Source organism: Rhopalosiphum maidis, chromosome 1, assembly GCF_003676215.2.
Source record: "Rhopalosiphum maidis isolate BTI-1 chromosome 1, ASM367621v3, whole genome shotgun sequence".
Classification (NCBI taxonomy): Eukaryota; Metazoa; Arthropoda; class Insecta; order Hemiptera; family Aphididae; genus Rhopalosiphum; species Rhopalosiphum maidis.
In genome coordinates, this window is record NC_040877.1 from 7,346,109 (window position 1) to 7,360,839 (window position 14,731).

Genomic DNA, 14,731 nt, shown 5'->3' on the forward strand with positions numbered 1-14,731 from the left:
TCTACCATATTGTGTTTAATGTGAATTTTGAATCAATTCAAATTATATTCATTCAAATTTCATTGTTCATCATTTGTTTTTATATTTTACTACCAAAATAAAAAGTTTTGGGAGGGCGGGGGATTTTTCAATTTCCCCTCCCATTTAGCTTTTTTTGGTTCCCCCTTTTTCAGAAATTATGTCTACGCCATTGATATATATATATATTTATATACATCAACTACGCGCGACACAACGGCGATAATTGAAACAACCAAACTAAATATAATAAATACTGAATGTGAGATAGTAATAATGAAATGCGTCATAATGGATTGGGAGGACCGGTTCGCACCTCAACGCGAGATGCGGCCGCCGTGATTCTAGTTTTCATAATAATTTCCCATTAAAAAGTTTGCACGTTTCATTTAATAACTTAATTTCCTACTGTATAATTTCGATGGTTTTTGCAAAGGGATCGTCTATACAATTTTTCTGATTTTTTACAATTTATTAGGTATTGATTGATTCAGTAGATAATTAGTTAGGTCCGGTTAAAAAAAACATCAAAATGTACACTGTTTAAATGGGCCGTTCCTGCTTCGAGATAAACACTGTCGTGCCGCCGCTATATTTTGTTTACTTATTAGCTCGCGCCACGACTGTGGCGCTGGATATCATAATAATTTATTTATTTTTTTAAGTATTACTTCATTGGTTTTGTTTTTTTTCTGAATTGAATCATCATATTAGTTAATACTATAAGTCACGAAGAAATTATTTAAAATGGATCATGCCCACGGTAAGGATAACACTGAAAATTTAAGTATGTATTAATATAATATGTAATTTTATTTGTAACTTCAAAAATATACAAATAGGGGAAATTGGGGTAATACCGTTAGTGGGGCGATATCACATAGACCTAATACTATAAATTATAATGTATAAGTAGTATGGTTGAGATAAATATGCGATTAATTGCTAACGCATGCGCGGTAGAGGCCATATAATTGGCTACTCGTCGCTAACATATACATCGTCGACATTATGTGTAATCTATAGGCCAGGGGTTAGGAACCTTTTCGTAGGAAAGAGCCATTTTTTCAAAAAATTACAAGACCTTGATGTCCAAAGAGCCGCACAAGGTTTGAACAACCTTTTTTTTTTTTAGTTGTAGTTGTAACTTTGTAAGTACCTATAGAGTATTAGAATAAAGATAGTATTATTATTTCATTGAGAAATTGGTAGGCATTAAAAACATAATAGGTACGTCTTAAATTTGGAGAATATATACCTAATAACCTAATATATAACCTTATTTCATTAATTCATTATTATTATTATTGTTTACACAAATATAATATTATTTAAATCAAAAATATTATAACTTACTATAAAAACGCAGGTATAATATAATTTATATTTTACGGGTCTCGATATATTGATGAATTTTCCAAAGAGCCGCAAATTGCATGTTAAAGAGCTGCAGATTCCCGATTCATGGCTCTATCCTCTATCCATTGTATATGATCAAAGGGCAAAATCGTATAGTTATATACCATACGGTTTTACCACATTTATATTTTGACTATTGCTATAGTTTAATTTAGCCAAGCATTTTAATAGTATTGAAGTGTGTTGATAATTTGTTAGAAAGCCATTTTCAAAGATTAAAAATATTGTTTAGGTAAATTTTTAATTAACAAAGTTGAAAATAGTTTAAGTTTAGACCCCCCTCCCCCCGAAATTGTTTAAATTATTTTATTACATAATATAAAATATTTATACTCAAACCCCACCCCCTAAATATTTTTCTGGATACGGCCTTGATTGGGGCACTAATTCTTCCAGGCTCGACCAGAACGACGTTAGATATTATTTATTTCATTAGACATTTGCGAGTATTTTATTAATTATTATGATTAATGAATAATATAAATTTAGCCATTTAGGTAAATTTTAATAGTTTATGAAATAAATGTCTTGTCATTTTTATACATATAGAGTTACTTTGCGAGAAGAGTAAATTTTGTCATCAAATTGAATGTTTAATATCATCAATCGATCAAATAAACAACGATCCAGTGGTCAAAGAACGCCTCGATAAACTTAAGAACTCTATTGAAAACTGTGTGGAAATTTCTGGACGAGTTTATATTTTTGGTTCTCGTTTGTATGGCATTGCGAATGCCGGTAGTGATGTAGATTTGTATTTCGATACTGGTAAGCTGATAATTGTATATATTTAATATCGAGCATATTAATCTATACATATATATATATATACCATATATAATAACATATAGGTATCCTTATTATTTACTGATTCATCGTCGCTTAATCGGAATAACTATTGAATAAGATTTTTTTCAAATTCAAATAAAGGGGTAAAAATAGAAAAAATTCGCCTAGTCGGTATTAGATGAAAATGGAAAACGTTTTTTCTTGGTTTGATTTTCCGGAAAGGGCGAAAAAAATTAGAACTTCTTATCATTTACTTATTGGCATTAATACTTGATGCTTCCGGCAAACGTGCTCAAGACCATTAATCTCGGCGTCGTCGTTTACAATCCAAGAAAATTATAAAATTTTGTGGAATCCCGAACCTCAATGATGTTAGTATGTTACAACGACATCCTAAGACTTTTCAAATTTTTAGAAGTGTATCCACAAACAGTTGTTTTTTCTACCTAATTAATTAATTAATTAATATCAATAATAGTAATAAAATAATGATCTAAAGACAACTTATGTATATATATATAATATATTAGTACTTTTGTAGTATTATGTATTAACATAATGTATAATAAGTGTTTATGAATTATGTTTAATTATGATATACCTATATGGCTATACGTAGTATACCTACTATTAGTTCTATAGTTCTATGAAATAATATGTAATAATTAAAGTACCTCTTAAAGTCTTAACTATTTATTTTGGTCTCTTAGGTGATTGTTTTTCAGGAAAAATTGCAGACGATTACACGCGACAACTACAACTTATAGATTTATTTGCTAAAGCCACGAATAAAGAATTTATTGGAGTGAAAATTATTACAGAAACTCGAATACCAATTGTACGCTTTAAACACGATCCTACAAATTTTGATTGTGATTTGCATTTTCGAAGTGGTCTTTCTGTGCATAACTCGGAACTTATCAAGTATGATAATTATGTAAACAAATTTCGAGTAATAAAATACATTTATATACTACCTATTATCATAATTATTACGGCTGTGAATTTGTAGGAAACTAGGAAAGTGCATTTCTTTTTGGTAATTATGAAACGTAGCTTTGTTAGTATACATATAATTTGAATTATATAATAACAAATCCATTTATGAAACTTTTAATTTGCATTTTTCGACGTTTTTAATTTTTTAGGTCATATTTTCCTTTTTAAGTTCATTTTCCAGTATTTTTAAAAAAAATTCGTTAATTTACATCTTTAAAAACATTTAAAAAAATGTTTCAGCCGTTTCAGGCGAATGGCATTATTTAAGAATCAATCAACTTCAAAATCGAAATTCAAATAAAATCAACTTTTTTATAATTTTTTTTTTTTATTAAATACATACAATTTAATGCATATAATATACTAATATCAATATAAATGTTAAATTAAAAACCATTTTAAGTTCATTTTATACCATAATTTTCGTCATTTTAAATACATTTTTAAGGTTTTTTAGTGCATTAAATGCACAGCCCCAATCATAATTGTTTGAGTCCAATACTTAAACTCGAAGACATTGAAGTTCCAATAAGATATAAATTATACAATAGTTCTTTGTTCTTGGGCTCGTCGCTCGTAGCTTTTCGTAACTGGTCTTATTATGCATTCAACAATTTCAAATGCCAATAATTAGCACCTAGCTCAAAAAACTAAAATATTTGGTGGATGTATAAATCAACATCAATACACCATATGCACAATCGATAAATATTCATTACTCCACTTAGTATATAAAAACTTTGAATTTCGCCTTAGTATTTAAAATTTCTAATTAAATTTTATGAAATAATATAATATTATATATTAATTTTACTAGATTGTATTTAACCATGGATGAAAGAGTACGTTGGGTAGTCATCGCAGTAAAACATTGGGCTGTTTCTTATAAACTCTTATCAGATGATTTTTCAACCTATTCCCTAATTTGGCTTGTGTTATTTGTCATGATGCAATACAAAATTGTTCCACCCATTATAGATTTATGGAGAATGCATCAAAAACATGTACCAAATTATATCGAAGGTAAAAGATTTTTTTCAGTAGAAATTTACGAAACTACAAAAATATAGGGTAAATAAATTGTTGATATTGTTCAGCAATTTCGTTTATAATGTTTATAAGAATTATATTTTAAAAGGTTTATCTGTGTTTTATATTATATAGATAGGCATCTTCCTAATTCGTATAAATAATTAAATATTATGAAAATTATAAATGTAAAATAATAAATATCATAATTTAATTGAGATTGTCCCGCGAAACACATTTTGGGAAAGGCTGAATTATAGGTAACCTATATTATTGGTTGTAATATTTATAACGTCAATTTATATTTATGTGAATCCGTGACTTTGTGAAATATAATTAAGTTATTTAATCTGTAAGTATATTATTAATTAGTATATCTATATTTTATAGACATTTTTTTTATTGCCTTTAAAATACGATAAATCGTAGATATTTATTAGTTTATCATTTTCATACTTTATGTATAATGCTAATACTGTATAGCTTATAGCTATATTAAACTTATTTTATACTATATTATGCAATTGTGTGTAATGCATTTAGTTATTAACTGAATTATGTAAAACAAATATGTAATGATATATATGTATATATATAAAGTATGTGTATACTTATATTATTTTGTTTAATGTATAATACAATAGTGTTTCATACAATTGCATAATATAGTTTGTAAAATTATTATAATGTAATTATTTTATTATATATATTATTATGAGTTGTGACTAACAATAGTTATTGATAAATAATGATAATTAATTATTGGTGTATATATATATTTATTTTTTTTTTTTTATTAGGTTGGGATACACGTATTTGTTTTAATAATGATCAATTAAAATCAAAAATGTTTTCCAAATCAAATCTTTCAGAATGGAAATTACTTCGTAATTTTTTTAAATTTTACTCAGACTCGATCAAATTACAAAATTATGTGCTGTGTACTGTATTTGGTGAATTACTTTCAAAAAAAACATTTTATTCAACATTTATAACTAAAGTTAATACCATGGGCAATTATCAATGTCAAATTGAGAAGTTTGTAAAAAGTGAAACTTTGATAAACACTAATTTTGGCAGTTTCAACAGAATCGAACTACAGAACCCATTGAAATTATGTAACAATGTTATTCCTTGGCTCAGTGATAAAAATATGAATTTATTTATAGATTTGTGTACGAATTCTGGCAACTCAATGTGAAACACTAATAATTTGTTTAATCTCATAGTATTGTATTAAGACATTAAGTCAAAGTTCATAAGTAGATACCTACCTATCTATATTTTATATTTCTATAATAATAAATATAATTACTTGAATCCAACAAAATTATTATACTTTATATACATAATACATTAATACATGCATATAAACTATTTTAATTCTATATATAGTAATATTAATATAATATTTGGCAATTAGTAGGTAATCTAGTAAAAAACATAAGATTATTTTTAGTATAAGTATACCAATTTATAGCCTACATAATTTATTTGTATACTACCTTCCTTATTTACTTAATAGTCTTAACTGATAGTGATTATTTATATTATTATATTTTTAACTAATCTAACCGTCATATTTGACAGGATAAATTAACCGTACAAAATACAACTGTATAATATGGAGAATATGGTACCTACATAACACGAAATATTTTTGTCCAGTAACCTCAGATTGAAATGAGGTTATCAGGAGAAGCCATAGAGAAATACTGAAATTGAAATACACATTTTTAATGACTTTTACATTTTTAACACTCATTATGAGCTTTTAATATGGTATAGGTACTCACATGATATATAGTTATAACACGCATTTTTAACACTAGATTTGGATTTCCCATTTTCATTAAGACATTTTGACATTTTGATGTTTTAAGGGTTTCAAACGTAATATGATGATTTTAAAACCAAAATTTACTGAATTACAAAGAGTTATATAATTTCAATTTTAATAAGTACCTAACTAAAATTTTATATTTTACAATGATTTTCCAAATTTCCATTCAATTTTTCCTATACCTTATCCAACTTGTTATTGTAATTTAATCTATTAGGTTCAGTGAAACGTTTAAATAGCAGACAATTTAGGTCACCAAAATTTTGTCCACTATTCAAAGAGGGTACATTTTTAAAATTTATAAAGGGTAAATGCATAAAAGGAAAAATATGCGCTCGGCTAAATTAAATTATATTATTATTTAATGTTTTAATGTTATAATAATTCTAATATTTTAATAATACATATTTAAATAAACATAAAAATATGTATAAAAAGGAATGCCTACGTATATTATACTGATGTACCTCAATACACCTAGTATAATAATATTAATGATACATTAAATTTTGTAAATACTAAATAGTAAATTGTAATACGCACTTTCAACATCGGATTTGGATAGATCATTTTTGATATGGTACCAAGTTATTTCAATTTAGTTTTTAATTTAAACATATTTTTTTATCCTAGGTAGGTATCATAATAGTATTCATCGATTAGGTATATTTTTTATGATGTTATCATAAAACTTTAGTACTTAATTACGATTTATGAATTACAAATGTAATATATTATTAATATTATTATATTAGGTGTATTGTATGAGGTATATCAGTATATAGGTACATATAGTGTAATTACTATTTATAATATACATCTTAATATCTTATTAGAATTTATTTATACTATAAAAAAATAAGATTCAATACACCCGATGTCAGGTTATCAATATCAATTTTTCTTATCTATTTAATATGATAATTTAATATTTTTATCTCTTTCTTTTTATGATTGCATATTTCACCAACTTGTGGTGTATTTTTATATATTTCTAAACACCTTTGAACTCCCACCAGATCGTTCAATAGTTGTAATAACGAGGTCGTCGAATACACCAAATTAATATTATTCTCTAGTTTGGTATAGTAACTCGATACAGTGTAGATCAACAAATTACTTGACAATTATGGACAACAAAGATGATGAATTACCTGACAAAGACGCAGCCAAAGAATTTTATGCCAGATATGAACCCAAAGAAATATTGGGCAGGTATGTTGTTATTCATTGTATTAATACAATCAACTGTTCAACAAATATATTGGTTTTATAATTTTATACTGTAGAGGTGTTAGTTCAACTGTACGACGATGTGTAGAAAAAGAGACTGGCATGGAATTTGCAGCTAAAATTATAGATCTCAGTAATGATCCCGAAAATAGAGGAGCTACTTTAGAAGAAATCAATATACTAAGAATGGTTATTGGACACCAATATATTAGTAAGTGTTATATTATTTATGTTAATATAAATTACTAAATATTTAATGATGTTTTAAAAATTGATTTCAGTACATTTGCATGATGTATTCGAGTCGGAGACATTCATATTTTTGGTATTTGAACTTTGCAGAAATGGCGAGTTGTTTGATTATTTAACCAATGTTGTGACATTGTCTGAAAAAAAAACTAGATACATAATGAGACAATTATTTGAAGCTTTGCAACATGTTCATAGACAAGGTGTTGTACATAGAGATATTAAACCTGAAAATATTTTGCTTGATGATTCACTGGATATAAAGCTCACTGATTTTGGATTTGCAAGTGTTTTAAAACCTAATCAATCACTCAGAGGTGAGTTCAAATAATTTATTACTGTTTAATATGTCATACATGAGTAGTTAAACTTTTTCATTGCCATATTAGGATTAAAATTCTAACTTAACTATAAAATATAAATGTTTAATATTTGAAATTACTGTTAAAAAAAATCTTTTTAATAATATATAAATTTGTGTATAATTATTTTAGGTTCTTTATTTTTATAATTTTTAAAAGTTCCTACCATTTACCAAATATTTTTAAGACTTTTGTTTATATGTTTACTATTAAAATTCTATACATTTGTTATTTGTTTAATTGCGTTCTAACTGTTGATATTTAAGTAATGTTAGGAATAATATGTTTAGACTCTGAGTAGGGCAATGGGTGTATTTGTTTTATTGTTAATTTTTAAGTTATTCTTAATGGTTAAAATAGGAGTATTCTATAAATGTCCATTTGCCTTTTCTGTTACCCATATTCTTGAAAATTGATCCAATTTAATAATTTGAGTTTAATGAAGTCAATTTTTTATTTTTTTTTTCTGTAGTTTCTCTTAATTTGTTATGAAACAATAACAATGGCGACAACCTTCAAAGCAACTTTGATTAAATATCAATAAGTATGTTCAGAATTGTTATTTTAATGTTATATGATTAATTTCTAAACTTACATCTCTGCAGAAATAGAATATTCCCTTATCAATAATTTATTACCGATTTTTTTATCTGTAATTTTTTGTTTTATTGTCATTTATCACCCTTTTTTTTTTAGATTTATGTGGTACACCAAATTATTTAGCTCCTGAAGTATTAAAAGTAAATATGTTTGATGATGCTGATGGATATGGATTCTCATGTGATCTGTAATTATAAAATTAAAAACTATAAACTAATTTAATTTTAAAATTATTTTATAACCAGTTTTATAATAAAATTCTTACTAATGTAACTATATAACATATTTAAAGCTGTAACCATAATATTTTTATTTCTGGAGTTCACTGTCTCCATTTTTTTTTTTTATGGAATATTTGAGTTAATTTTATGAAAAAACAAGTTGTTTATTTTTCCCTAGTGAAATTGGCTATTATATAATTTTGTAATCTTCTTAAACTTGCAATTAACCTTACCTTCAATAAGTAAAGCTATGCTCAGAATCTTTTTTTAATGCAATAATTTATAGAACTATTTATATATTATTATATAACTCCTTTTAATTACTTCATATAAAGGAATTGTTATTTTTTATAGTTATTTCAAATGTTAAATAATATTTTTATGGTATAAAATTATTATTTCTTAATTTTCGTTTCACATTTGTGTTAGCCACAAAGATAAAGATATTTTATTCAGGATAATATTGAATCTCTCTTGAACTTGCTAACTAAGCCTCTAAACTAGGTTTATATCCAAATTTACAGCTAAGGAATTTGACATATAGCATTAGCTGTTAATCTTTATACAATGCATATGTCCATTGCCACTCTCCTATGTGTGCATGTACTTAAGTTCAATGAATCTATATTCTATTCAAAATATTACATCATATTTAAACTAGTGTCTACTAGAGTTTACTCTTTTTCTGAATAGAGTATAGATTCACTAATACAACTATTATAGTTTCATTCTTATCCTGAATAGAGTATAGGAAGAAAGAGTTTGAACTACAATTGCAGAAAACATTTTAACAAAAAGTATATTGTTAAATTGCCACTACTGTATCTGGCTATGATATAAATGTTATTTTCTTTTTTTTCATTTTCTTATATTGTTAAAAAAGATCTGGTTTAAATTGTGTTTAGTTTTACACATCCATATATTTACATATGTATATTTAATCAGTTTAAAATTTAAAATTTCCAAGTCTAATTCCTAATTCAAATTATTCGTTAATATATTTATAATTCAATGTTATATTAAACATAATAGACAATATTCAAAATGTTTATGTATTATATTGTCAATATGACTATGAGCTAAGTATATGCTTAATATTCAATTAAATAAATATCAAATTAGAAGAAATGAATAGCCAATTTTAAAATAATTTAAATAAACATAATTTATGAATATGGATGATACGTATTTGTACACAATTTAATACACTTTTTAATAAGTAATGTTTAAAAACCATTTATTTATATTATATTATAAAAAAACTGTTTAATCTTATATAATGTGGGTTTAAATAGTCCTCATTTTAACCAAAGCTTTACTTAAGGTAGAGATATACAATGTATTATGTAAACTGTTTTAATGAAAGCGTATTGCACTTATATTTTTTAGTCATCTTTACTAAAACTTTGAATTAATGGGTACATATAAACATGAAATTATGGGTGTTTTTTTTTATATAATCTTAGGAATATTAACCATTAACATAAACCAACATTTTGGATAATACAATATTAACCAGTTAATGTTGACATTACATTTACATGGTTAGGTTTAACAATTTTATAAAATTTTAATATTATTCAATAATATTAAATATATTAAGTGTATATCAAATACATATTAAGTATTAATATTGTATTTTTAATATTATGTGATTCTTGTAAATTGTTAAAGTTTATTATTAAAATTATGTTAACATTACAGTGTATAATATGCAAAGTACATAAATATTATTGTAATAAATGATTTTAATTGTCATAACTATTTTTATTTTTAGGTGGGCATGCGGTGTAGTTATGTATACATTGTAAGTAATTTTATTAGTTACGTTATCTAAAAAAATAATATTTATCATTTTAAATAAAATTATTAATGGTATGACTTAATTTTAGATTAATTGGTTGTCCTCCATTTTGGCACCGTAAACAGATGATTATGTTAAGAAATATAATGGAAGGAAAATACACTTTTAATTCTCCAGAATGGCAAGATATTTCTGGTAAACAAAAATAGTTAGTTTAAATTTAAAATAAACTATTTAATGAAATAAATAAATAGTAATATTAGTATTTTTCTATGTAAATATTTTTAGAGGCACCAAAAGATTTAATTAGAAAACTTTTAGTTTTGAATCCAAATGAAAGGTTGACAGTAGATGAAGCCCTGGAACATCCATTTTTTAATATTAAAGTAAGTTAATTTTTAGTCTGTTTCAATTTGAAATAGAAATAATTTTTAGCACACATATCATATTAATATGTTATCTATAAAAATGTATACATGTCTTGATATTCTTACCTTTATTTAATTGAAATCTATTTTTTAATATTTCATAATTACATTGAGGTATGTGACTAAACAGTAAACAATTGTCTTATAAAAAAATTTGAATATACTCGTCAGATTAACTGATTACCACTATTATTCTTATAATCGTCTTTCGAATAAGTCCATACATTAATGTGTTTCAATAAACGTTTAACTATTTGAGTTTGACTAGTTTGAGCATTTATTGATGGGTCTATGTAGTACTTGCTATAATTAATCTTGTTTAAAATTATCCGGTAAATTCATTCTTATGAATAAAACGCAAAAAAATGTTTAATTAGTACCAAATACACATTAACGACCATAAGAATTAAAAGTACAGACAGTCATATTTTGTAATATAGGTATATAATTAGTATGTTATGAGAAAAAAAGTAGTAAATATTAATAAAATTTGATTTGAATTATTTTAAACCTAAGCTTTTTTTTAAAAGATTATCATTATCTAGGAATATGATAGAGTACAACATTAGATAGTAGATAGCATCTCATATGTGTGCCTAATTTTCATTAAAAATTATGTTAACTTTTATTTTAGATGTTTGATCAAGATATTGCTCCACTGAAGAGAACACTAAGCATGTGTTCATCAAAATTCAATCAAATTTCAAAACTGGCTAAACAAATTAAAGTGAGGCCATTTAATGCTCGTAAGAAATTTTTATATGCTATCTTAGTAGTGCGTGTGGTGATAAGATTATTACAACTATTACCATGTTCAACTGGTAAGATTTCTATACAATTGGTTAAACAAGATCCATACAGGCATAAAATTTTGAGAAAAGTAAGTGAAAGCTGGTTGTAAGTTGTTTAAAAATTATATTAATAATTTAAAAATTTTATAGCTTACTGATGCAATGGCATTTAGAGTCTATGGACACTGGATTAAAAAAGGAGAAGGGCAAAATAGAGCTGCTCTTTTTGAAAATATACATAAGACTGAGTTAAAAGTAATTTACATGAGTAATTTATCACCATCGTTATAGATATTTTAGTAATGTAATTGTTATATTTATGATAGTTAATTTAGAGACTGTGTTGTTAAATTATATTATAAAAATAATCAATTAAGTTTTATTTAAATGAATGTCTTCCATTGTGAACTTTTTATTAGTTTTGTTGTATTATTGATGTTAAACATTATAAATTTATAATTAAGTACTTGTGATTAATTTTAGTATAATTGTTATAAATTGGTTGAATAATAATAAAATTTAATTTGAATTATTTTAAACCTAAGGTTTTTTTATAAGAATTAGCATTAATATATTTAAAAAAGCGATCAAATACTTTTATTTTAATTTTTAAGAGGACGTCTCCTGCATGTGTTGTCTCTGTCTTACACACGTATGACATACAAAATTTTTGTTCACCAGCTTCAATAGTGTGCTTTTAGTTTTAATATTATAATGAATTGACCTATTATCAAACTTTTAGGTATAAACACTATCTCGTTGGTTTTTATGATATTTTAATTTTTAAGTAAATTATGAGCATTTTCAAATATTTAATAATTTCATACTCATAACTCACCTAAAAATTTGATAATAGGTCAAGTCACTCTAATATTAAAACTAAAAGCACATTATTGAAACTGCTAAATGAAAATTTACTATGTCGTACGTGTGTAAGACGGAGATAATACATGCAAATGAGACGTCCTCTTAAAGTAAACATAAAATTTCTCACGGCAAGGATGCTAGGTTAACATAGTTCATTGTGAGGCTTCATAAATACTAGTTAATACTTATATAAATGTACAATAAGTAAATATTTGTAATTTTATCTGATTTTTTAACCGAATAACATTTGAAATTATTATTAGTTAGGTATTGGCTTTTTTTAACCATACTTTTCTTAAATAATAATTCAATTTTATTATAACGCTGTTAAATAATTAATATAAATCAAAGATGAGTATGTCAAAATAAGCATTGGAAGAATAATAAATGAATATGTTTCACATGTAAATTACTGTATATTATTTTGAACAATTTATATCGGTTAAAGTTTAATACTTTGATTACACAGATAATAATACTCATTATTAGTTTATAAATTTATGCATTATGTTCTCCAACATTCAGTTCATTGCATGACTATATGCTGTTAAATGGTTATTGACATTTCAACCATCATCAATTATTATCCATTATTATTAATGTTAATTATTCACCATAGAAATTAAGAGAGCTAAAATTATTTGAAGAGTACAAATTTTTAAATTCACTACGTTGATTTCCCAAATACCATCATAGTACACTATATATTTGTATTACATATTTTAAGTGTTTTTTGACTTATGTTAATTATGTTTCTGAATTAAGAGATACTAATTTTCAGTAAATGTTATCATCTTTCCACTCCTAAAATGAGAAAAAAAAGAAAGGTAGTTCCACTTAAATTTTCACAATTTTGAAATGTTTTAAAATGGTAATATAAGATTTTGTAGACTTCCATAATGAAGAAAATTGTTGTATAAAATTGTATTATTTTAATTTTAAAATACTTATTTTATTTAGTAATACATTTTTTTAAGGCTTTATTATCATTAGATTAAAACAGAAATACAATTAAATTTTGATTTGTAAGTAATAAATATTGTAAAACAATTTTAATAGTATTAGAATATTAGAAAATAAATAAATTTTATTAATTTCAATCTATTATTTAGTAATTTTATAGGAAATAAATAGTTTTTTTTTTATACATTTAAACTTTTACTAGATATATTTAGGTATAATTAATCATATAATATAATTAAACAACTATTAAGAAAAAACAAATATTTTAATATACTATAACTGTATACAAATACAGCTACAACAATAAATTTCTAAATATGTTTTAACTAATTTTAGAGGATGTTAGCATATACTTTTTTTTCTTTATCTATCATAAAAAAACAAATTTGTATTTGTCGTTTCATTTAAAATTAGGTGTACATAATATTTCTTAAACTATTAAAAATGTGTTAATTCAATGTCCTTAGTAAATGTTTTCAATATTTAAGTTACTAAAGTAGAACAGCTTATATTAGAAAGCTAATACGTTAATAAATAATGAAAAATAAAATATGTATATGTATACCTGGTATGACAGCCGTCAGCCGTAGTATCATAATGAAAAATTGTAATTATGTGTCCATGCATAATACTTTATTTTACTGTAAACTTACTATAAAATAATTAATGATTTACAGGGTAGCAGTGGCGTAATTTCAGTTTACAATATGATTTACATATGTTTTGATCGGTTAAAGTAGGAAACTTGAAAAAAACCCACCTTGCAACCTCCTACCACTAATATCATTGATCATAGCTCACAATGTGGACCCGGTAGTTGGCCCAAAACTACTTTAAAATCTAGGGTTATGCACATGCATACTCCTCTCCCCCCTTCAATAATGCCCCTGTGGCCTGCATAATAGTCAACAGTACTAGGTAATTTATTTAACTTTATTCCTTTTATTACAATTAGTTAGGTAATTGAAAATATCAACACAGGCAGTAGATATACTATTATTATTTAAGAATCTTTGTAATAAATTGTCATTATGTATAATTTGAAAAGTTTCTTTACAAATTAAAAAATACGAAGCACAGTATATTTTACTAAAGATTCTGTATTTTGTTGATTGT

At 24.6% G+C, this 14,731-nt stretch overlaps 2 protein-coding genes across 3 annotated transcripts; both read left to right on the forward strand.

Moving 5' to 3' along the window:
• The first annotated feature begins 361 nt into the window (after window positions 1–361).
• LOC113558712 (terminal uridylyltransferase Tailor-like) lies at window positions 362–5,567 on the forward strand. 2 transcript variants are annotated; one of them, XM_026964559.1, is made up of 5 exons: window positions 362–805; window positions 1,987–2,205; window positions 2,937–3,150; window positions 4,043–4,248; window positions 5,055–5,567. In XM_026964559.1, exons 1-5 carry the CDS (start codon window positions 766–768, stop codon window positions 5,453–5,455), a joined length of 1,080 nt encoding a protein of 359 aa, XP_026820360.1. In that variant the 5' UTR covers window positions 362–765; the 3' UTR covers window positions 5,456–5,567. The 2 variants fall into 2 exon arrangements, with proteins under 2 accessions (XP_026820360.1, XP_026821039.1); XM_026965238.1 differs by having other exon boundaries at window positions 363–781; window positions 5,055–5,455.
• A 1,470-nt stretch (window positions 5,568–7,037) lies between these two features.
• Window positions 7,038–12,159, forward strand: LOC113549900 (phosphorylase b kinase gamma catalytic chain, skeletal muscle/heart isoform). The gene is made up of 9 exons (XM_026951414.1): window positions 7,038–7,312; window positions 7,387–7,541; window positions 7,612–7,896; window positions 8,638–8,728; window positions 10,540–10,569; window positions 10,655–10,761; window positions 10,855–10,952; window positions 11,629–11,874; window positions 11,936–12,159. The coding sequence occupies exons 1-9, from the start codon at window positions 7,227–7,229 to the stop codon at window positions 12,074–12,076; spliced, it is 1,239 nt and encodes a 412-aa protein (XP_026807215.1). The 5' UTR covers window positions 7,038–7,226; the 3' UTR covers window positions 12,077–12,159.
• The last annotated feature ends 2,572 nt before the right edge of the window (window positions 12,160–14,731 follow it).

What these genes read in the sequence shown, in the direction of transcription:
- LOC113558712 (XM_026964559.1), top strand. Translation starts at nt 766, where the DNA reads ATGGATCATGCCCACGGTAAGGATAACACTGAAAATTTAA. An exon ending in GGATAACACTGAAAATTTAA is followed by an intron (nt 806 to 1,986) that starts GTATGTATTAAT and finishes TTATACATATAG; the next exon opens with AGTTACTTTGCGAGAAGAGT. An exon ending in TGTACCAAATTATATCGAAG is followed by an intron (nt 4,249 to 5,054) that starts GTAAAAGATTTT and finishes TTTTTTTATTAG; the next exon opens with GTTGGGATACACGTATTTGT.
- LOC113549900 (XM_026951414.1), top strand. Translation starts at nt 7,227, where the DNA reads ATGGACAACAAAGATGATGAATTACCTGACAAAGACGCAGCCAAAGAA. An exon ending in GGTGTAGTTATGTATACATT is followed by an intron (nt 10,570 to 10,654) that starts GTAAGTAATTTT and finishes ACTTAATTTTAG; the next exon opens with ATTAATTGGTTGTCCTCCAT. An exon ending in GGCATAAAATTTTGAGAAAA is followed by an intron (nt 11,875 to 11,935) that starts GTAAGTGAAAGC and finishes AAAATTTTATAG; the next exon opens with CTTACTGATGCAATGGCATT.